Source organism: Amborella trichopoda, chromosome 8 (assembly GCF_054954075.1).
Source record: "Amborella trichopoda isolate Santa Cruz 75 chromosome 8, AtrichopodaSantaCruz75HAP2 v2.0, whole genome shotgun sequence".
Taxonomy (NCBI): domain Eukaryota; kingdom Viridiplantae; phylum Streptophyta; class Magnoliopsida; order Amborellales; family Amborellaceae; genus Amborella; species Amborella trichopoda.
In genome coordinates, this window is record NC_142343.1 from 11,369,220 (window position 1) to 11,393,010 (window position 23,791).

A 23,791-nucleotide genomic window follows, 5' to 3' on the forward strand; every position below is an offset into this window, starting at 1 on the left:
GTTTCTACAGTATCATTTTCTCTATGTTCTAGAATGATAAGTAAATAATATAATAAATATAACTGAAGATAATTTCAATTATTTTAAAAAATAATAGCATTCAAAATACGAAAGATAAAACAGAAAATAATTAACCAAAAATGCTAAGTCATAATATATTAGTATATAAAACAGAAAAGTTAACACTTATATCAGTAAAAACACACACACACACACACACAAAAAATATAATTTCCTCTCTATTTTTGTTTTGGACAGGGTTTCTAAGCGGCCAAGCCTGCATATGTAGAAATGCGGTTCTCTTAATAAAATGTATTTTTGAGATGGATTTTAAGACTTAATTTTTGAGGACATGAAATCTCTAACATGGAGATCATGAATATGAAAAACTAAATAAACTTTAAAAACTAAAAATAATAATTCTGGTAAGAAAACATTTGGACCATTAGTTTCCATTTTTTTGAGATGGAACACCTACTTGCATCCATCTTTAAGATGGATGCTTTACACTTTCTGGACTGCATACGTAGAAATGCGGTCCAGCCCGCATGAAACAATTTTCCTTCTCTTTTTGGTATATGCTTTGTCAAGCACCATACTCTCAATCACTACTTCCATCCAAATAATATAATTGAAATTATTTTAAAAAAATAATTACCTCAAAATGCAGTTATAAATAGAATTATAATTATATTTTGAAGTTTATGTGATATGTCTTTGCATTTTATTTTTTTTAGTATTCCAGAATAATTTTACTTATGAATAAATAATATATTTACTACTATAATAAATACTAATTTTAGAGTAGGTTAGAAAATAATATAATTGAAAACACAAATGTTTATTATTATCTAATAGAAGCCCATATATGAAGATGGATCCATCAAATTCTCTTTCTTCTATAGACCCTTTCTATAAACGAATTTTATGCCTTTTTGAAAATTTTATTTTAAGTTCCAAATTTTATTTCAGCATTAATATTTAATACGTGCAACGCATGTGCACATCACTAGTCATTAAAATATCATGCTACAACATAGGCTTAAAGTGAAAGTGAATTTTGGTGAAATGCATCTATCAACATTCATATGTTGACTGCTACCATTTGAGCAAATTGCAGACAAACAAATTTTTTTTTTTTCAGGAAACCTTGGACCAAATTTCAACTGGAAAACAGGAATTACATACTTATTTCAATATATGTTACAAATGACACCTTTTGCAAAATTTTGACAAAAAGTTTGGTCAAAGTTCCAACAACAGCTATTTTCACTTTAAAAAAAGGAAAAAGTTTACGAGGTTAGGCCCTAAACAATCAACCTAAGACGCACCTCAAAAATTCACTATAAGTTGTTTCAATGCCAAAAGCCCTCAAATCTGATTGTCTGGACCTTGAGATACATGGACATAAAAATAAAATGGACTCCCAAGTCTTGAACATATTGTATCTTATAATGCATTATCTAGACCGACAATTTTCAAGTGTTCAAAGAGATGCTTGATTTACACTATTTTTTAACTTCAAATTTTATAACTAGCAATGAAAATAAATTTTCAGGCCATCATAAAGATTTTTGGCATTGAAACAACACCTTTCAACATTATTTAAAGACGCGCCTTACTTTGATTGTTTAGGGCCTCAGCTTTATACAAACCACGCCCTTAAAAAAATGCTATTATTATTATTATCATTTTTTTTAATCCGTTAACTTATTATTATTATTATTGTTATTGGTATTGTTATTGCTATTACTGTTGCTATTGCTATTGCTATTGTTAGTGTTATTCTTATTCTTAATCTTATTATTATTGTTATTATTATTATTATTACTATAGAAAAGGAAAAGTTTGTATAAGGTGTCAACCTTATATTATTGAAGCAACTAAAAAATCCTCAAGAATAGAGTGTTTGACGTAGAAAACCCTCCAATTGATCATCTCAATATGCACACAAAAAAAAAAAAAAAAAGAATTTCAAGTCCTGAAATAGTACATCTTGTAGTAAGTTATCTGGACCATCTGTTTTCACGATTTTCATATACTTATAGATTTGCTCGATGTGTAAGACTTTTAAAATTTTAAATTTCATAACTAGGGATGAAAAAAGATTTTCAAATCATCATATAAGGTTTTTGACACCAGAATTATATCCCCAGGCAAAATTTAGAGGTGCACCTTACTCCTACCCCTATAGAAAATGATTTCTGAGCTTTTGTCCAAGTTCCACTTTCAACGAAAATCTTAGCCAAAATCATTCGGATACCTAAAACTTTGAGCTTAAGTAGCACAATACCTGTTGAGCTCTGAAAACAAGATTGTGAAGGGTGCGTTGATACGTTTCAGGTTTTTCCATCATAAGTCTCTGTAATTCCATACCTTGAGTCAGTATAATGAAACAAGAATCCAAGAAAGAAACAACCGAGGAAATCCAGAGGAAAAAAAAAAAAAAAAAGCTAGAAATGTGCAATTTAGATGAGGATATCTTGCACAACAAAGAAGTCATCGTATAATAGCAGCTTAAGAAGTACCTTCAAGAGAAAAGCAGAGGTATAGTATGCCACCCTTGCATCAGAATCATCTAATAAGCTCCTGTAGAGCAATCAAATGCTATAAATGGTCAGCATATGATACATTTGGGCATATAATGAAAGTTTAAGAGGCATATAATGAAAGTTTATGAGGCACATGATTTGCAGGTTACCTAAAGAATTCCTCACCCCCCACATCTGAAAATGCAGCATGGTCAGCCGTACATTTACCAATCAGAAGCAAAAGAAGTGCTGCTCTTATATCTGAAACAGAGCCTGGTAAGCTTCCTCTTCCTTTGCTACCTACTGAAACACCTAATGCTATGTCATCTGTTACTGCATCAGCAAGTTGTATTAATGGCCAAAAGAACAAAGGAGTATAGACACAGGCCACCAGTTGCATTGGAACACTAGCATGTCCCCTCAAAAGTAATGCTGCCATGGATGCTGTGCTGTAATCTGCATGACGCATATGGGAACCCAATGTGCTTCTGCTAGATTCAAGAGACTGAGATCCAAGAGGCTTCTTTGCTAGGTGACCATCAAAGGGATCTCTCCCAGCAAGGTCATTTGGTGATTCCTTACTTCTCACTTTAGGAGTGGGAGCTTCAGAAGGTGGGTGTAGTTTCAGACATAATTGAGAGAAAAGCAGATCGCACATCTGTTACATGAGCCATAAATGGTGAGAAAACCTAAGCTTTGGGTGGAGGAAGGCAAATCATTAACTAATAAGGACTTGAAGATGGATAGGAACCCATCACATACTTGATCCAAAAAAGAATAGAAACCCATTATATACATTTTCAGAAAAAATAAATAAATAGACTAAGAAAGTTGATCAGGGAATAACAAAGAACTCAATGTACTGCACAGGAGTCACGTAACCTGTACAAGTTTTTAGTAGTGTTAGTATTTTAGTTCACTAAGATCATAGTCCTTATCCAGAAAACCATTTCTGGCTAAGTTCCCAGATCCAAAGATCAGCTTCCAATTATTCATGGAAACCCCGATAATCTGACCATAAGATTCACAACAGAACCAGTAAAATGCCCCCAATAAATCATAAGAAGAAAACCAGCATTTTAACAATGAGGCATAGAACAAAATCAACTGTAGAAATTTTCTGAGATAGTCAAGGAAAGTGCAGGCTTAACTCAAAAGTAAAAGAAAGTCCTTAAAATGTACAAAGGAAGCCCTAAAACTCCCTAAAACACCTAAGAACATAAATTCAATAAGAACTAAAATTTTAAAGCCCTCACAAATTCACAATTCAATAATATGTAAAGTCCTTGACATTTATTACGATTTCAAAATCTCATTCCACTCAACAAGAGCCCAAATCTTAAAAGCCCACTGGATTCTAAGGATTTGTGGATTACAAATCAAGGACCCAGCCCTAAATGATCAGTAGCAAATGTCCCGAAGTGATATAGGACTTCCTAGACCAAACTGGCAAGATCGTCAAACCCGGTAGCGACAACCTCGCAATTACCAAAAGTCCCAAGGCCAAACCCACAAAATAACATGAGCCGCCCTTGCTCTGCCTTTTTTCTTGTGCCATTCTAGGCCCAAGGGGATGGGACTTCAAAAGCTAAGGATAATACACGCTATTTTTTAGTTTTCAAACAGATTGGAGTTCCATAGATACTACAGAATCAATGCAGGATTTTCAATATCATTTCTTCATATCAGGGGTAGATATAAAACTAAAATTCAAGAAAACAGGAAAAGAAGAATAAATAAGTAATATCCACTACCAATGATCACCAGTGCAGTTGGTTTCATTGGAAAATACCTTCAAAATAGTGATGCGATCTGTTTCACTTATTGAGACCACAAGAGACAATGCACTATTCATTATGCCAATAACCACCTTTGCTTTATCAAGACTAGTATTGCTATGATCTTCACTCAAATCATCTCCACCAGGTACCTGCTGCACGTCATTTTCATTTAATAACAATTGACATCTAACAAGGAGCTTCTCCAAGACCACAAGGAAACCCCATCTGATATAGTTGTATTTGGATTTCAGAAGCCCACACCAAATCCAAGTTGGCAAGGAAACAGTGGAGCCAATTTTAGAATCTTGACTTTTAACAATCTCAATCTCCCGCTGCAATTTTTTAATGTTTGGCCTAATATCATTTCCCATATCCCCATAAACGAGCGTCCAGACAAGCAATTCAGAGAGCCAAATATAACCATTTTGGCGATAAGCAGTATTTTGCGAATGAAGAAGTGAATGTAAAGTGGCCCACGCCTGCTTGACTTCATTTGCATCAAGGCTGACTCCTGCACATCCTTTCTCGATGCTTTCCAAAGACTTGAAAGCCTTGGTCATTCGAAGCATATCCACAAACTCTTCATCTGTATGTGTTACTGACGTAATAATGGTGTCAAACATTTTCATGATGTCCTCCAACAGCTATAAAAGAAGTAAAACTATCAGAACCAGAATAGCTAAACTTAAAAAGAGGACCCCATTATTATGCTTTAAAGAAACTAAGAAGTACAATCACCACCATACACTACCAAGCGAATCACCAACTACACTATATAGCAACTGAGAAATTATTTCATTATTTCCTCAAAATTAACTGAGAAACCCATTCCATAAAACAAGGAAAAGAAAAGACCACGGACATGCTTATCATAGAACAAAACGTACTGTGGAATTAAAATGTCCCGAAACGGCAGATCGAGACATAGTTGCAGATGTGGATCTTCTCAATAAGCCTCCAACGCCTTCCAAGCCATACTTAACTGAAACGTGGAATGCCTCGGGTGCATCCAATATGGTTAGCATGGCAGCAATGGGTTGAATTTCATCCGAGCCATACATAAAACCTTCACGAGCCAAGCATGTTTCATTCAACTGGTGCACAACGTAGTCCAAGAGTAGTGCAAATAGATTCCTTTTCTCTTCCATAGTATTTGCTCTTGAATACTGCAAAGTGCAAGAGAAACATAGACCAACTTGAGGCAGTCACCCTATTGATCCTCATGTTTTACAATAAAATATGTATCCTGTTATTAAAAGAGCATTTGGAGTCTGGATTCACTTTCAAGAATACGTAGAAACAGAATCCAGCCAAATAGACTATGAAACAACTCATAAAAAAAGAAGGTTGATTAAACACCAAAAAGACTAATAAATTTTGAATATTACAATCAAACAGGTCATAAATGACATTTTCAATGTTTTCACACCATGTGTCATCAATTGCTCATCCACTATCACTGTCATTAGAATCCTGTGACCAGTTTAGCCATTAGTAAAACAGAAGAGAGTCCACTCATCAATGAGGAAACTGTTTATGATTTCCTCCCAACATCTGCAGGCACATTCAAAGACAAATGACTACTGATTCAAGTCATCCATATTAGAACGTTTATTTATGAATTCTATTTTTTTTTGAGAGACAGATGACCATATTAAGTATACGTATTGTTAAAAAAAACCTATGAGTTGTGGGTATAGCTATCCCACAAAACGGGTGCTCATAAAGTACAAACAAAAAGAAGCAATAGATCTAGAAAGTAGTAACAAAACATGGAATGCAATGAGGAAAGAAGAGCAGGAACTATAGAGAATGAGAAGAAGTGCAAAAAGTAAAATTGAAAAAGAGATGGGAGAGAGAAATGAGGTGCCTGTCGGCCACAAAATGAAAAGCCAAGAGTTAACAGTGGGAAAGAGAGATTAAAAAGGTGAAAAGAAGAGTTTAGAAAAAGACAGTCGAACAGAGGACAGCAATAGCCAAAGGTTGAGGTAGAACCCACTTACAAGGGAAGAGAAGGGGAGTAGTGCAAGGAAGCAGCAAAATGTAACGAGTTGAGAGTTTTGAAAGGGGGAGACAAGAGGAGATTAGCGAGAAGATTCCATGAAGAGCCATGAGTACAGAAGGCTACGAGGCACTGAGCGAGAGAAGAGTTTAGAGAGTGGTAGAGAAATGGGGGTGGGGGAACAGAAAAGGGCAGAAAAGAAGTGTAATGTATGGGGCTGTTTGGAAGGGAAAATAGAGAAAGATGAAGTACATGGCGAGAGTGAGAGTATGGGAAGACAAGAAATATTTATGTATTTATGCATGTTATTATTCACCAAACTTTTTTTTGTTGTATGGAGTTTGTTAAACGAAACAAGGTGTTGAACAAATATTGTGCATTTTATGTATTTTATCACCAATGAAGTCCTTTTTTATATGGTAAACTGATTTCATTAAACAACAAAGGGTACTCCACCAACCAACCAAACGAAACAGGAGTGGCAAACCAAAGAGATACTGTCAAAGGGGATGTTAAGGAAACAACTCAATGACAAGAAACAAGAAGGGCACCTGTGGTAGCAGGTGGTGCAACACAGGTATGGGCATGACAAATCAGGTTGGCTGCCTAGGGGCTCAGCCAAACCAAAATTCCTCCAGGGCATGGAAAGGGATCTCATCTCAAATATTAGATCCAGTGTCAGAATGGCTGACAAGATCAGGCTGTAGAAAGAATTGTAAATCAGGAACTCTGCTTTAGAGCCACTCTATCCAAGGTTATACTCGCTAGCAGTGGACCAGGGGACCTCAGTGAACCAATCCTATGAAATCATCAGCAAGCAGCTCGCATGGTCTTCTAAGTTCAGGGGCAATCTTAGGGACGAATAGATACCAGAGTTGGCTACAGTCCTTGATACTAGCACACTTTATATTCCATGCCTGGGCAGGGATAGGAGTGGTCTAGGTACCTATCCCTAATTGGTGTTTTCTCGATGGCTTTCTTTTACCAGGCCCTTAACCACAGCCCTAACCCTTCTGTCTTTTCAGCCATAATGCTTGGTTTCTCCCCTACCCCTGAAAATACAATGGGTAAAGGAGGAGGTTGTGTTAGGTAAGCAGCCAGCATAATTTTCTTTCTTTTTTTTTTTGGAGAAAATTAACCTTCAGCCAGCATAAAACTTGCTGGAACTATCCGTAAATCATGAATCTATGTTATCTGATGAGATGATGAACAAGGTAGTCGCAGCCAAGAAGGCTTTGACCCATGACCAGCCACAATAAAGAGGTGTCATACTGCCCAGTCATCATGCCATGTGCAAGGAGAAGGAAATGACACATTACCTCTTCTTACACTGCCCGGTATCGAGCAAAATCCAGGCCTCATTGCTCATGTGCTTCAGGTGGGTATGGGTGGTCCCACAGTTGATGGACCAACTTTTATTGGTTTTCCTTCTCCCTCCTTTCCCACCGTCATGGTTATTTATGTGGCTGGCCACCCCGCTATGACAATACTGAGATCTGTTTGGAACATAACAGTAGGATTTATGAGAACTGAAATCTTCGAGTAGAGAGAGTCATTGACCATATCTTCGGCGAAGTGATAATTTGGGCAAGAAACGATAAGGAATTTTGAATTTTCTAAGTGGAGGATTTCATGACGAATTGGAAAGCCATCCTCTACTCTGAACCTGTGCATACGCAGCAATCAAGCTGCTGGTTCCCACCAGAAACTAGTATTGTCAAAATGAACATTGATGGCTGCTCTCTCGACAACGCTGGCCTTGCAGAGCTCAGGGGAAATTTTAGAAATAGCTAAGCACGTGTTTTGCTTATTTTTTCATGCCTTGTGGGACTGCAGATTCCTCCACCACCAAGGCATCGGTCTTTCCCTGGAGACTAAAACAGATCTGTCACCAAATACTGGTAATCACCAGCTCATATCATGTATCTTTCAAGCATTCATGGAGAGAACCAAGGCACCATGTAGAATACATCCCCTCTCTCTCTCTCTCTCTCTCTCTCTCTCTCTCTCTCACACACACACACACACACAGGTTTTGTACCCCATTTGATCACAGTTCTCCAAAGTTTTGCATGGGGAACATTGATAGTAACCTGTAAATCCCACCTGTTGCCTTCACTCTCTCTCTCTATCTCTCTCTCTCCCCCCCCCCCAGCCTCTTCCCCCCTCTTTTACTCCCATTGTCACTGACCGGTGACACAGCCTTCTCACAATTTTGTATAAACAGTGACGTGTGATCTGTAATTTTTCCCTTATTTAATACAAAAAAAACCAATTACATCAAAAGAAAAGTTTCTCCTCAACCTGAAGACCACATCATCAACCCCTCCTTGTGCCAAGACATCGGCACTACTTCATGCCCTCTCAAGAGTATTTATAAAGAACTTAGAGGAGAACCAATGTCATAGCAGGAGATCTCAACCAGTGTGAAGTCGAAACCAGGAATGACGGATGCTCAGGCCATAATCCTGGGTGGTGGGACTTTCCTGCTTCTAAAACATTATCTATGTACCGCTTTCTGTGGCCGATGAGCCTCCGCCTTACATGGCCGATGAGCCTCTGGGACATGGTGATAGAAAAGTCTGAAGGACTTTTATACATGGAAACAAGAGGGAGTCCCTGAGACGATTAGCTCTATAAAAGAGAGACTTCTATCAGCTGAAGGCCCTCAAGAAAGCCACCATTGCTTGACTGCGTGTTTCTTATCGTTGTTCCATATGCTGGCATCAGTCTCTTCCCAAATCCATTCAGAGTAGCAAGGGATCATGTGATCTAATGATTTGACTGCGTGTTTCTTATCGTTGTTCCATATGTTGGCATCAGTCTCTTTCCAAATCCATTCAGAGTAGCAAGGGATCATGTGATCTAATGATGGTTTACTTTGAATGGATGATCAAAAGTTGTTTGGTGTGCCATCCTTAAAAGAGCGCTGAAGAAATTGAAGGTGGAATATCCATTGCTCCATTGATGGCAACACTGAAGTATGCTTTCCATAACTAAAGAATTACAGATCACACTGCTGCCCCTTTACAATGTCATTTCCTCAAGGTTAACCCTTGTAAAATACAATTCCACTATCCCAACGTACCAAGAAATCTATGGAGACATAGCTTACCCTCTTTCCTTCAAAAATAATTAAGATACTCATAATCTAGTTGATTATAGAAAAACATAATCCTTGGTGAGAAACACGAGGAATTCATCCTCCAAGAGTGACATGAATGTTGATTTCCACCGCAAGAGTAAGAATCTAAGCTTTACATTTGGAAGTTCCACAGCAAAACAGCCTAAGCATGCTTGACTATTCTTCAAGTTTTGGAAAGATTCATGCTGTAGTATTGCTAACTGCATTCCATCATAGATGAACAACAGAGAGACTAGGGAACCCACCATCAGGATCATGTCTTGTTCTTGTGGATCCCTCTTTCCATCACCATCCATGAGTTCAACAATTGTTGATGATGACTTGATAGCCTAGGGTTTTTCTATAGTTTATTGGATTATAGTATTCTCCTACAAGCTAATTTTGATAATAATGGAGCAGGGAATGTGATACCAAAGATGACATAGCAGAATAGATATGATTTTTGAAAAAGGTATTAAATTTCTATGATGTCTTTTTTTTCTAATTTGCTATATTTTTTACATTCTTTTTTTGACATCTGACTATATTAAATGAAAATTTCAGACGCTTACGCCTAAAGCCTACATTGAGTTTTAAAGTCAATCACCCAGAATGCAACATTTTTATCCATTGAAAATATTCTTTGATACAGCTTAAATCAAAAATAAGTGTATCGACATGATAATTTCAGATTTAGCTAACTACTATCATACTGTTCATATGCAGTATAATTAAATGCTCTCTCCTGTAACTGTACCTAAAAGTTGTCACCAAACAAACTGAAATTCAACAACTTATGCTTCATATATGACCAGTGTTCGAAAATTCGGCCGCCCGACCGCCAAGGTGGCCGTCTAGGCAAAAAAATCTCAAAAAACGACTAGGCGTTGTCTGGGCGGTGGAATTATGCGGCCTGTCTCCAGGCGCCCACCTAGGCAGGTAAGGCACCACGTAGGTGCTACAGTCTAAGCACCGCCCAGTGACAGCTTGCGAAGGGCTAAAAAAATCCTCGGCGTCGGCGAGGGTCAAAAAAACCCTCGGCGTCGGCTTGGAAGAGGGTTTTGATTTTATTTTGCTACAATATATTATGTTGCGAATCATGTGTTCTTTTACCGTGTTTTTTCTTTTACGATATATTTACATGTTTGGTTGATGACTTGATGTATTTGCTTTTTGATTTTTGCTCATTGACTTTGTGTACCGTTTCTAGGCTAGACTTCTAGTTTCCTACAATGACATTTGGAATTTCAAGCATCTTAATATCTTACAAGTTACAATCTCTTTGAGACTTGTATCTGTAAATCTGTTATGTGATTGTACTATTACATTTTTGTCTATTTTACGAGGAGTTTGGGGCACTAAAATTGCCCTAAAAACTCCCAAAGACTTAAAACCATGCCCTAACAACTCCCCTGTTTTTTTTTATTTGGGGCAGGGGAGGTTCAATTTTGGTGAGGGCACCCTGTCCCTGGGCGGGCGCCTAGGCAGCCAGGCACCCAAAATGCCTAGGCACCCGAATCCGCAGTTTTTAACATTTTATATGACTAATTTATGAGATGGTATGCAGCATTTCAACAAGAAAGAAAGAAGTGATGAACCTATGAATTCCCATAATTAGTGGAGTGGCTTCCAGAAAATTAAATAAGATAGCGAAAAGGGTGACACTCGAGACAGCAAAGCAGCTTCCAGAAAATTAATAAGATAGCAAAAAGGGCAAAGCTCCAGACAGAGAACTAAAGAGAACTGGATATCACTTCCAGATTCTCACAAGGAGTAAGTTTTTAGATATCAACTTGAAGTCAAAGACAAATGGTGGCAAAAAAATGATTATAGACCTTAAGCAAAAGTCGTTTCTATAGTTTATTGGATTATTAGTATTCTCCTGCAAGATAATATTGATAACAATGGATCAGGGAATGTGACATCAAAGATGACATAGCAGGATAGATACGATTTTCGAAAAAGGCCTTAGATTTCTACAACTGTCTTCTTCTTCTAATTCACTATATTTTTTACAATCCTTTTTCTGACATCTGAATATATTAAATGAAAATTTCAGACACTTATGCCTAAAGCCTAAATGGAGATTTGATGCCAATCACCCAGAATCCAACATTGTTATCCATTGAAAATGTTCTTCGATACAGCTTAAACCAAAAATACAAGTATCTACATGATAATTTCAGATTTAGCTAACTACTATCATAATGTTCATACTACTCCACATATGCCGCATAATTAGATGCTTTCTCCCATGTAACTGTACCTAAAAAGTTGTCACAAAACAAACTGAAATTCAACAGATTCCGGTTCACATATGACTAAGTTATGAGATGATATGCAAGACTTCAACAAGAAATAATAGAAAAGTGATAAACCTATGAATTCCCATAATCACTGGAACAGCTATTAGAAAATTAAATAAGATCGCGAAAACAGTGACACTCGAGACAGTAAAGCAGCTTCAGAAAATAAATAAGATAGCAAAAAGGGTGAAGCTCCAGTCAGAGAACTAAAGAGAACTGGATGGCACTTCCAGATTCTCAAAAGGAACAAGTTTTTAGATATCAAGGAACGAGGTTTTAGATATCAACATGAAAGTCGAAGACAAAATGATTGCAGAACTTACGAAAAGTCTTACAGAATATGTAAGCTAGCAAAACTCATTTTGAATAATATCTAAGGCAAGTATCATGCATCACAAGTTTATCAAAACCAATATCATATTTCATATATAACATGATAAAACAATACCTCAAGGCAGACTAAATCAATGCCTCCAAGCAGATCAACCAGTTCAATGGAAAATACAGGGGTACTGAGAACAACACTGTCTGGTCCACTTGCCACTTTATAGAACATGTTCACAAAAATGCAAATGAGTTTGCAATGGAGTGCTTCTGCCCAAGAACTCTCCCGGCTAACCTCCAAAAGAACTTTTATAACCTGTTAATAATGTAAACTACACATCAAAGTTCTACAGATGATAACATCAGTCCTATAGCATTACAGGTTTGATTCTAACCAACATAAGTCAATTCAAGACACATTCATTAACAAACCAATAGCCAATAACTAATAGCCAATTTGGATAATTGATTCAATAATCGAAAAAATAAGTACTTCCCCCTAACCATGATACTGATCAGAAAAAGGATAGGCAACGCTAGGAGCTTCAAACCACTAGAGTAACGAAAATGCTGATAGAAAACAAGTAAAATAGGTCTTCCAAATGAAAAACTTGCATAATATGCAAATAACTAAAACGGTTTGAAGTATTCTCTTAGCATTTTCGTTAACAGTAGGAAATGTGACGCAGACCTCTCAGTGCCATTGCAGTGGTTTGTAATAATTTCTTCGAAACCTCAACCCTTAAGAAACTAAACAATGCTGTAAAAGTAGCAGCGATTACCAGCAAAACTATGCTAGTCAAATAGGAAGAGGACTCTTTCAAGGGATTCTCCATGAAAACAAATATGGTACGTCTAACATGAAAGATGGTAAACCAGAGGATGCAAACCAGAGGATGGGGAATGAGTGGTTCGTCCATTAACCATAAGAGGGAATGATCATGTGAAGGAGGGTTTACTCTGAAGCGTGTGCATGCTGGGGAGGGGAGATTGGGGGGTATAGATAGGCAATTTGTGTCGAAGAAAAATGGGCAACTTGCAAAATGTAGAGACAATGCCATATCCAGGGAGATAGGAAGCGTAAGGCATATGCTAGCGTTGAAACTGACATTGGTCCTAGTAGCAACACATGTCAAGTTAACCAACTTGAGGGGCCAAAGAAATCCATTAAGGTGACATGCAAGTACAGTTGTGAATAAATAGACAAAAAAGAAAGACTATATAATTTACAATTCACCAAGTTAATTTTTCGAAGAATAAATTATCAAATCCATAATAAAAATGGGTATCGTTAATAATATTATCTAAGATAAGCTTCCAAAAAAAAAATTTATTATCTAAGATATGTCATAAATTGAGTAGATAAATAACATTGATATTTTATACATAATATACGCATATGTGCTGTTAACTTATATTTGTTAACAATATCATACTCACAGGTTTGTACTAATATGTAAGAGTAAGACTGATTAAATATAATACATAAAAATACCTATATCTTTAGGATATATATTTTTTATAATAAAAATTTAAGAATAAAAGTGTGAATTACAGAGGACATATTGTAACAATATTACATTATTTTTGTAATAATATGCAATATTTATGTTTATCCTTGATATGATTATTAAACTATTTTTATAGGTTTTAACACTAATTTTCTTTATAGCTTCCTCATTAACATATGTACAAAATGGTAAACACATTTATAGTATAAAATAATGAAATAATACACCTGTCAAAGAAATTTATTAACATAGCAAAAAGGTGTTTGCAAAATTGATGCGAGCTCCCCCTCAAGGAAGATCCTACAGCCTTGATTTATTAACTCATCAGTGTGTGGACCAGAGATGAACTTAATGGTGAATTGAAGGCCATAGGCAGAGGCATACGAGTGATAGACGACACAAAAAATCAGTGGGAGCTGCAACCTCTCACAACAATTTAAGGAATAGGTGGTCTCAAGTATAAAATGAAAAGTTCAAAATCAATTCAAAACATGTTGACACTCCTCAACATCCAAAACAATTGGAGAGAGAAAGAGAGAGAATATAATTGAAATTAATACTTCTAGTCTTGTTCTTGCCCCTTCTAGTGACAAGGAGGGATCCCCAAAAAGTTGGGATCAACATCCCATGGAGATCCCCATCGGAAGCACTGAAGCGAGATCCTGGAGCCGGATTGAGACCTTGGTCGGCAGTCCCAGTAACTATGACCCCAATACTACCAAAACGTTAAATCAAGTCTAAATCTAGCCAATCTCCTTTTCTTTCTTTGGCTACTTACATTGATTATAGAAAATTAGACCAAGTTTACGCCTAAGATTCAACTTTTGGTATTGGCCTCAGCCAAAACCAATCTGAAATTAAAAGTTTAAAACATTGTGTACCAAAATTTAATGCTACTGAGAAATAGCAAGAGAAAAAGTGCAACTCTCAACCCCCTAGCATACTCAAGCAATGGAATGGATCACCATATAAATACTTAAATTTCTGACACTTAAACTATACATTCCAAGAACCGACAAGCGTATTAAATTGGCAAAGATAAGATGAATACAAAATCTAGTTATACGGAGGATAATACAATGCATTTCTTCTTAGAATCCATTGCAAAACTTTACCCTCTTTCAACACCTCATCTTCCAAAAGCAGATAAATAAAGTACAAGGAGATTATGCAATACAATATTGCACATGAGGATAAAACATATCCATCAAATTTACATGATACGGCTGCTTACTCTTATGTCAAGACCCTCCAATCTACCTCTCAGAATTTTGCCTCTATCACAAACCATATATAGTAAACAACTTAACGCGGATGCCCAAACAGCTTCTTCTTTCTCTTCAATCTACAAAACAACAAATATGTATTATTGATAAAAAACAAATTCAAATCTATAAAACCATATAGAGCTAAGAGATCCTTCAATGTGTACACAATTACAAAAACAAAAATAGTATATTACAATTGTATTGAGAGATTCCTCATTGAGCAAACACATAAGATGACGAGAGAGACCAAAAAGTAAGCCAAAGCTAACAAAAAATGCAAAACATTCTCAAGCCTTCTGGCAAGGAAGTCATGAGAATGTATCAAAAGGCTTCTAAAGGCCAAAAGATATGCAAAAGGCTGCATCATCAAACAAGTTTCACACCAAGGGAACCTTGACCCAGCCAATCATGATATTCAAGTATGCTCTCTCATTTTATCTTCCAGCTCCAGACCACCCAAGCAATTTGTACTGCCAGATCTCAGTAACTGTACAAGAACATATGAACTAAGATGTCCTTATTAAATCATCCATCAGCATCACTCGCATGTCAAGTGCATGAAAATATCACAATCCAAAAAGTAGGTTGCTTTGGTAACATTAAGTACACATATAAGCACCTAATAAATATCCACTTGAAAATACACTCAAGACAAGTTTAGTCATTCATAGTCCTATATAAAACATCACCTACATAATGGATTCTAGATCTCAGTAACAGTTGAGACAGCAGAATAGAAAATGTTATCGAACTATAGGCTCGATGGCACCCAGGATCATTGAGATAAAATGCCATTCAGTTCCCAAACTCAACGTGAATAATTAAGCTGGTGCACAAAGGAGAAGAATTAACCTTCTCTTTCTCCAAGGACTCAAAATGCAATCAGCGTTTTTTTCTAATCAATCTCCTTAAAGATTCAGAATTCAGAGACAGAACCCAAAAAGAAAAATACATGAGCAGTACATGAAGTACAACCAATAAACTAGTCCAACCAGTTTGGCATGGAAAGGTGCTTTCGCTGGTCCATCCTGACCACAAACACAAAAACGAGCCAGTGAGATCACAATGTTGAATAGTTTCAACATAAACTGCAGGTTCTGAACTAGTTCCAGAATAACAGAATATACACCAGCCAGCAGATGGGTCTCTTTTTCCAGACATTTTAGAGAGAACTTTCCCCTGGTTTCTTACGTTTTGATTCGGAATGAAATATTCCTTCTATTTCCAAATAGTCCTTTATTCTATCTTTAATAGAATACGCTCTGCAGTATTGAAATAAAGATCCCAAGAGATACTTCTTAATACCTGGTTTTTGCGATAATTTGTAAAATACATATGCTTGAGACAACGAACGATGAATCTTTGAATTATTAGTCTTCTTATTAGAGATAGTGGAAAGCAGCTTCCTAGTCGAAATAAAGATAAAGTGGATCTTTTTTTTATTCCTTTCATCAATTCCACATCCTTTTTTTTTTTGTCCGATAAAGATTGATTTATTTATTTTACTTTTTTGAAGAAATGGTTAACTAAAGATTTAGTGGCATCCTCTCCAGAAAGAAAGTCAAATGCCATAGACCCTCCCTTCTCAAAAAAACGTTTCTTTCCCTTGAGGGTTTTATCCAATCCAGGCCCATGAAACCTTTTTTAGGCAATTCCAAAAGCAGCATTCATTGGGAAAACCTTGCCTATGAACCATGGGTGCATCCGCAACTGATCCTTCCTAATCCTTATGCAATCATTTCAAAAAATTTCCCTTCTTATATTCATGGAACAAGAACTATCAAAATGAAGATGCCAAAACCCATCTAACCCTGAAGTTAGAATAACCATAGTAGGTCAAGTTAGTCAATTACAAAATTGTAGAAATGGAACAAACATTGCTGCAAAAAAGAAACTATATACCAGCTGATATTGCTAGGACACAGTATATAAAAGCAAAGGCTAACCAGAAGCCGGGCCAGTTTTATTAGGGAAAGAAGCCTATTACAAATTGACAAGTTCAATACAATAGACGGATACTAACTACATGATTAGAGGGGAAACAAAACCAACACAGAAATTCATGGAGTGTTAGTGGATGAAGCATAAAAATTTGATCAAATGTACGTTCTCAAAAAAAAAAAAAAGATCAAATGCATGGGCAGCCAACACTCCAAAATTTTCTCATAGAAGTATCATAACAATGTACTTTGGACATAAGTTGTAAAATTCTTTAAAGGCGCAATATCACAAAAAGATCAGACTCTAAAATAAAATCTACTCAAATTTTCCATACATCCTCCACGAGTTCTTACTAGTAAGCAAAACCGACATTTTTGGCACTGGTCCAAGAATTCACTGAAAATCACTAAAAGCCACAAATTAAACAAAAGAAGTATGTATCCAAGGCTCTCAAGGGTTCTCACATATATGAGAGTCGCAACATGTCACTGCAGAATTAGTAAACGTTCAACTGCCACTGGATGTATAAGATATTGGTCAGGTAAGCACCAGTGGTATAACATTCTAATGCTAATAATAGTTAATATCGTCACGAAAACAGAACCACCAATTTTTATCGCACTGAACATGTCAAACAAGGACAACTGAAAAATAAAGAACGGAATAATCTCACAACTCATGGCAGAAAGTGAAGAGCATTTAGGTTGGACTTTATCTGCAAATGATTCAAAAATACATACCAAAAGATACCCATACTCTAGATTATTGATTACATTAGAAAATAGTGAAATTTAAAAGCAACCGTGATAGCCAATGAAACACAGTAGCATCTACAATGCTCAAAACATGACAGATCAAGATGCACACCTGCACAAGAAGAAGTAATATTTCATGTAAAATGTTCAAAAGCCAAGATTCAAAGCTCTCGATAGCTGAGGGCATATTTTGTTGCTCCGAAAGCCTTGTACATCTCTGTCCCAATGATTCAAGTTGTTCATCAGCACTAAACTCTGGTTCATGTGATGATTCCTCTTCTTCAATCGTAGATGGAATATCACTTAACATAGGCTCCAACAAATGAGCATGAACACCAAGGTTCAAAATTAAATCAAAAGCGCGAACCCTAGATGTCAACTTCGGAGAGAGAAGCATTTCCTATCAATTATACCATGAATATGTAAGAATGAAAACTATTGATATACTGTATGTAAACATTCAACCATAATAATCAATAATAAAACTAATGCGATACCTCAAGCATAGAGAGAGTTAGTGGCGCGGCACCCTTAGGATCCACCATATACCTACACGACATAACTTTGGATTTCAATCAATAAAAATCCCTTTCAATACAAGGTAAAAAGAATTTAACAGACTTCTGAAATACATCATGCATCCAGTAACAGGTCAGTGTAATGCATCTCAAACTCAAAGAGAAACTATTTCTGATCGGTATAGGCTACAGAGCACAGTGCCGCTGGGCTTCTCTTATTCAATGAATTAAGATGTGACAATAGCTGAATCCATACTGCCACCAGTAACATTAAGTTTGAGATAAGCATTTTAACTTTATTTGTGGAAGGAGTAATTTGTATCGATGAAAGGTAGTAATAGCAATTTTTAGAAATACGGAAAGATTTAGATCATAGTTACCGAGAATATAGCCAGGTGGTAGGCACAGTTATCAATGGTGAAACTGACTCTTGAAGCAACAAAATAGGATAGTGATAGAGGTCCTAGTCATCCCTTAGGCTTCAGCTTAGAGTTGGGTATTAGTGAGACAAGGAAACGAGAGGTTACAGAGTAATATTTAATGATTGCACATAGATACATACTCATTGCCAGAGAAAAAGATAAAAAGAAAAAAGAAAGGCATTTGCATAACGTAACTTAGCTTAACCAACAGAAATAGATGAGCACTCTATTTAATAAAGCTTCACAGTGCCTTCAGCAGAGGTTCTCTCAAACTTCAATCAGTATTTTTCTAATGCTTAATAAGAAAATACAGGATCAAACTCAACATTTCATATTTATACAATATACAACAGTTGGTGTACTGCTAATGCCAGTCACGCAGACAGTTTAGTGATATCAATGGATGATATGTATGGTATTACAATGATGAGATCTCAACTTCCTGAGCAATTTCACATGAAAGATAAAGTAACTCAACTAGCCTATAGGAATAACTGAAGCGTCATGCTTACAAAAGGACTTTTTTTATGATTACAATTTTTTTAGTAGTCAAGAAGATTTACAGGTTACATGTCATTATTCCCTATACAAAACTGTGAATAGGCTGTCTTCTCAGTAGATACAAAAGACAAGATAGATTTACGAAAACCAGAAGTTAATTCAACAAACTCCTTGCTTCATATTCAACATAACATGCACAATTCCCAGGCTTAATTCCAACCAAGGGTAGGGGCCCTCCCCCCCCAAAAAAAGAAAAGAAAACAAAATAGAGAAGTATCAAAAAGAGAAAAAAAAATCTTATAGCTCAACTTCATCAGACGAACAGCAAGATTGCCAACACACTTAATGAAGCTCAAGTTAAGTGCTCTAGATATGCTGGTTTCAGATTTCTCCAACTACAAGTAGCTAATGGGTTGTACAAATCCTTTTTTATCCATCAAAATGATACATTGGCCCATTTTAGAAGTTTGCAGTTAAGTAATATTGAAGTGCTATCTATTACTTGGCAATAATATACTTTCATATACTTGCCATCAATCCTATACCTCTATATGGTGATAATGGTACAATTCTAATTGTCTGAAACGTCGCTTTTCAATCGAACCAGGCCAGTGGTTTGTTGTTTTATTTAATGGATATTTAAAAGCAAGCTCTTGATTTGGTCAACAAAGCTACAAAAAGAATATGACATCTATATTCCAAGACCATGTAGGCAAATTGTGGATCACTGACACACCCTGAAAATTTGAAGAATAGGTGCCAATGTAGAGGATATTTGGTCATTGTATACACATGCGTGTAATTGTTAAAAGGGGAGAAATTTTTTATTTTTTTTTGCGTATTGTAATTGTGCAGCATAGATCTAATACAACACTTGTTAGGAAGGGCAATTTGATTCAAGTGAAAGGCTCTATAAGGGCAACGAGAAAGCCCAAAAAGATATGAATGGAAATAGCGAGAAAAGATATGGTGACTTATAGTCTGATTGAGGATGACCCCTGATAGAACAGAGTGGTGGAACAGGATTCGTGTAGCCGACCCCAAATAGCTGGGATAAGGCTCGGATGATGATGATGACACAATATCTTGTAACTACGGAAATATCTCAAGGATAGTTTTGAAGGAGTGATGAGAACAAGCTGCCAGATCAACATTTGGTGTGGTGATGTTCGCCTATATTAGTATCCCCTTCTTTTGAATTTTTTTTTTATGGGGGGGGTGGATTCAGTTTGTCGATGTATATATATTTATATGAAGAGTACAAAAAATCTCACAAAGGTGTGAGGTTAAAGGCAGCCCAAAATGAAAAACAGAGAAGAAGTAGGAGAGTCCAGCCACCCACAGGCCAACTTTGAACCCAAGGGATCAAAAAATGAGATGCGTGGCCACCCACAAGCTGGGTGCTCAACACACTCAGGAAGGCAACCTACATACCAAGTGCTCACCCTCAAAAATAAAAAACATTAGCGAGGGAGACAAGAAGGGTGGATGAGAGTTAGTCCTAGAGAAAGAAAAAAGAGAGAAGACCCTGCTGAAGGGGCGAGAGAGAGAGAGAGAGAGAGAGAGAGAGAATGAAGAGAGGAGAGAGTAGAGAGCGAAGAAGAAAGAGAGAGAAGAAGAGAATCAGAGAGCAGTAAAAAAGAAAAAGGATAAAGATAGAGGGTAAGAGAGAAACAGTGAGAAAGAAGGACAGAGGCAAAGAGAGGGAAGAAAGAGAAGGGGACAGAGAGAGAGTGAGAGAGAGGAAGATAAAGGAAAGTATAGACAAGATAGAGCGGAGAAAGAGAGAAAGTGAAAGATATAAAATAAAAAAATTCCTAAGCACAAAAGTCACCATGGAAGAAACAGAAGAGGCATCGGCTTCACTGAAGCAATGGAACAACACTAGCAAGAGCGCCCTCCCTAGCTTAGAGCATCTACCAAGTATTGGCTGCCATCCATATATGATGAAAGCTGACTCCAAGAGACCTGCAAAAGTCGAAGATCCTATCAAAAATGTGTGAATGTCACCAAGGGACGATCAGCTGTCCTTTGAGCCCATAAAATGACATTTCAGTCACCTTCCACAATAGGTTGTGGCCCCCAGAAGGACCAAATCTAGAGAGATCTTCTAAAAGTTCCTGAGCCTTAGCACGAGTTGGATTTCCATAACCAAGTGAGCCACTAAAGGACAAAAAAGAACATTAGCATCAGCATCTCTGAAGATATCCCCAAAGCCGCAGGGTCCATGGTAATCCAAGGATGAACCCTCAAAGTTAAGTTTGATGTAATCATGCGCGAGGGCTATCACTGAGAGGAGAAAGATTCCTTGCAGGTCCTGTAGTTGATAATTTTGCTCCAATTGGTAAAAAAGTATGTCCTAGATGCACCTGAGAAGCTAGTGGTTAGTAGCCCAAAATACAGTAGCGTTGCATATTTGCTCCAAAACAAAAGAGATTGGCCAGTAGATGCCCTGAACGTCCTAGAATTTCTCCTTCCAAATGTCCCATAAGACTGCCAGAACTGTTGCTCTCTAGAGGAAACGTCCTTTCGGGTAAAGGACGATTCAACCATACCAATGAAAAGGTATTCTGCGGAATAAGGGGCAACCCATTCTCAATTGAAGAGGTCGAGATTAGAGCCCTAACTAGCTTTAGCAAAAGGACAATGAGTAAAAAGATGGCCTTAGGATTCCACAACCTCAGAGCAAAGACAGCAGCAGTTGGCCAAAGAAAAATCTCACTTTTGCAAGAGGTCTAAAGTCAGGTTATGGTTTCTAATGGTGAGCCATCTGAAGTCCTAGACTCTAGGAGGCAAGGGAGAAATCTACACAGTTGAGAGTAGGGATATTGCCAGAATGGGCTAAAAGGACCTCATAGGAGGGGGAAACTGAAAAGGCACAAAAATGAGAAGGCGACCAAGTTACTTTGTCCACAATAGTGGTGCCCGTGTAGAAATTCAACAAGTGGTTATGGAGTCCTAAGACGTCCGTAGTTTCGGTATCATTCAAAGATCTAAGGATCGTAGGGTTCCACAGCACAGCTGGTTAGGGGAATCAAAAAATTGAGCCACTCTAGCAACATGAGAGTTTGAGATAGAAAAAAAACCTAGGCAATCTGTCCTTTAGGGGAAAGTGGCCAATCCAAAGGTCGGACCAAAAAGAACCCGAATGACCACAGTTAACCTTAAACCTGGTAAGAGGAAAAAAGGGTTGGCAGAAGGTTGAGATGCTCTGTAGAAGCCAGAGGACCTAGAGGTGACCCGTCAAAAAGAAAAGCAACAAAGGGTTTTTCATGCCACAATAATTTTTTCTCTTCTTTAAGTCTAAGTACTTTCAACTCCCAATCTTCCTGATTCCCATCTTCATATGCAGTATTATCTTCTTGATCCCAATATACAACCTTATTGTTATACAATGCTTCTTTGACGTTGACGTGATCCTTTGTTTTGTCTTTCCATTCACTCCTCCTCTTTCATCTATTTTGTCTCGATCCCCCTTTTTTTCCAACAAAAACGGGAAGGGTCTTTGTCAATTGATCCCTCTTTTTCCTGTTCGGTCCCCTTCGTTTCGAAAGTTCTTTATATTTCTACATCTGTTTCTTCCTCAGTATCCCTTGTTTTTGAAGTTTATTTCAATAGGCGATGGTATTCTACCTAAATAGTAGCATATGTTATATAAGTAATATGAATATGAAACATCAAACATCTAAGAAGTACTAAATCAGTAATATATAATATTATGGCTACATATATATAAAGATGAGTTAGATTATTTCAAATCAAAAATATCTATTTATATTTTAATATTTATATTTTTATTTATCAAAATTCCAATCAAATAATCAAATATCAAAGCAAGTATATATTTTAATATTTATATTTTTATTTATCAAAATTCAAATCAAACAATCAAATATCAAAGAAAGTAGAAATATAAGAACAATAATACAGAATATTGTTTCTTTAATTGAATATTATTTCAGTATTGTTTTGTCTAGCAGCTATTGTGTTTATTACTTATTTCTATTTCTTAGATGCTATTATGTTGTTGTATATACAATTGAATATTTATTTCATTACTCACACTAAGTACTTACACTAATATAGAACATTCATATCTAATAGTGATATAAAATGATTTTAATCCATATTCCATATTGTAGAATATATTACGATAGAAAGAATATATTTCTGTACAATTACAATAAAAATAAAAATAAAAAAGAAATAGTTTTTTCTATCTCAATCTACTCCAATTGCTCATCATTCCAATTCCACTAATGCAGACCTTATTTTATGCAAGAAGATTAGGGTTCTCTTTCATTACGCTAGAAGAGGAAGAGTTAGGAATCTCCAACTCAACCCTTTTTGGCGGAGCAAGAACACAAATTCATCCGATACGTTCCTCAAAAATCCAATTCGTGTTGATTCTTCCCCCAACTAACGAAGAGATCTTGGTGGAATTGGAACATATGAAATTAAGCGCAATTAAGCGCAATTGTCCCAAGAAGAGACAAGGAACATGCTCAATATCATTCAATTGAATAGTTGCCTCAGCTCCTGGTTGTTTGAAGAAACCCTCCACTTCAATTGGTTTTTCTTCACGAAAAGCGGACATGAGATAACAAATCAAATGTTTCACTAAGATTTTGAATAGTTGTCCTGAATTCAAGTTGATTATGTTTTGCTTCTTCCCAAGAGAAAGACGATCAAGCAATTCCAAATCATGGTCCTTGCATATCGTCTAGACGGACCATGAGGGGGAACAAGTAGCATATTTATCCTCAACCACCAATCTCCAAAGGGCCTCAGGATTAGTGGCGTAGCG

The 23,791-nt window shown here is 36.6% G+C and overlaps 1 protein-coding gene across 2 annotated transcripts in view; it reads right to left on the reverse strand.

Moving 5' to 3' along the window:
• Positions 1–23,791, reverse strand: part of LOC18436009 (uncharacterized) — a 44,672-nt gene that overhangs the window by 2,839 nt on the left and 18,042 nt on the right. For both annotated transcript variants that reach the window (XM_020668331.2, XM_088873545.1), the window contains 9 exons: positions 18,041–18,092; positions 17,656–17,943; positions 14,814–14,924; positions 12,193–12,384; positions 5,200–5,478; positions 4,324–4,956; positions 2,702–3,189; positions 2,529–2,589; positions 2,294–2,362 (listed from right to left, as the gene is read on the reverse strand). In XM_020668331.2, coding sequence (XP_020523990.1) covers positions 2,294–2,362; positions 2,529–2,589; positions 2,702–3,189; positions 4,324–4,956; positions 5,200–5,478; positions 12,193–12,384; positions 14,814–14,924; positions 17,656–17,943; positions 18,041–18,092 — 2,173 coding nt within the window. The remainder of the gene's footprint in view (positions 1–2,293; positions 2,363–2,528; positions 2,590–2,701; positions 3,190–4,323; positions 4,957–5,199; positions 5,479–12,192; positions 12,385–14,813; positions 14,925–17,655; positions 17,944–18,040; positions 18,093–23,791) is intronic.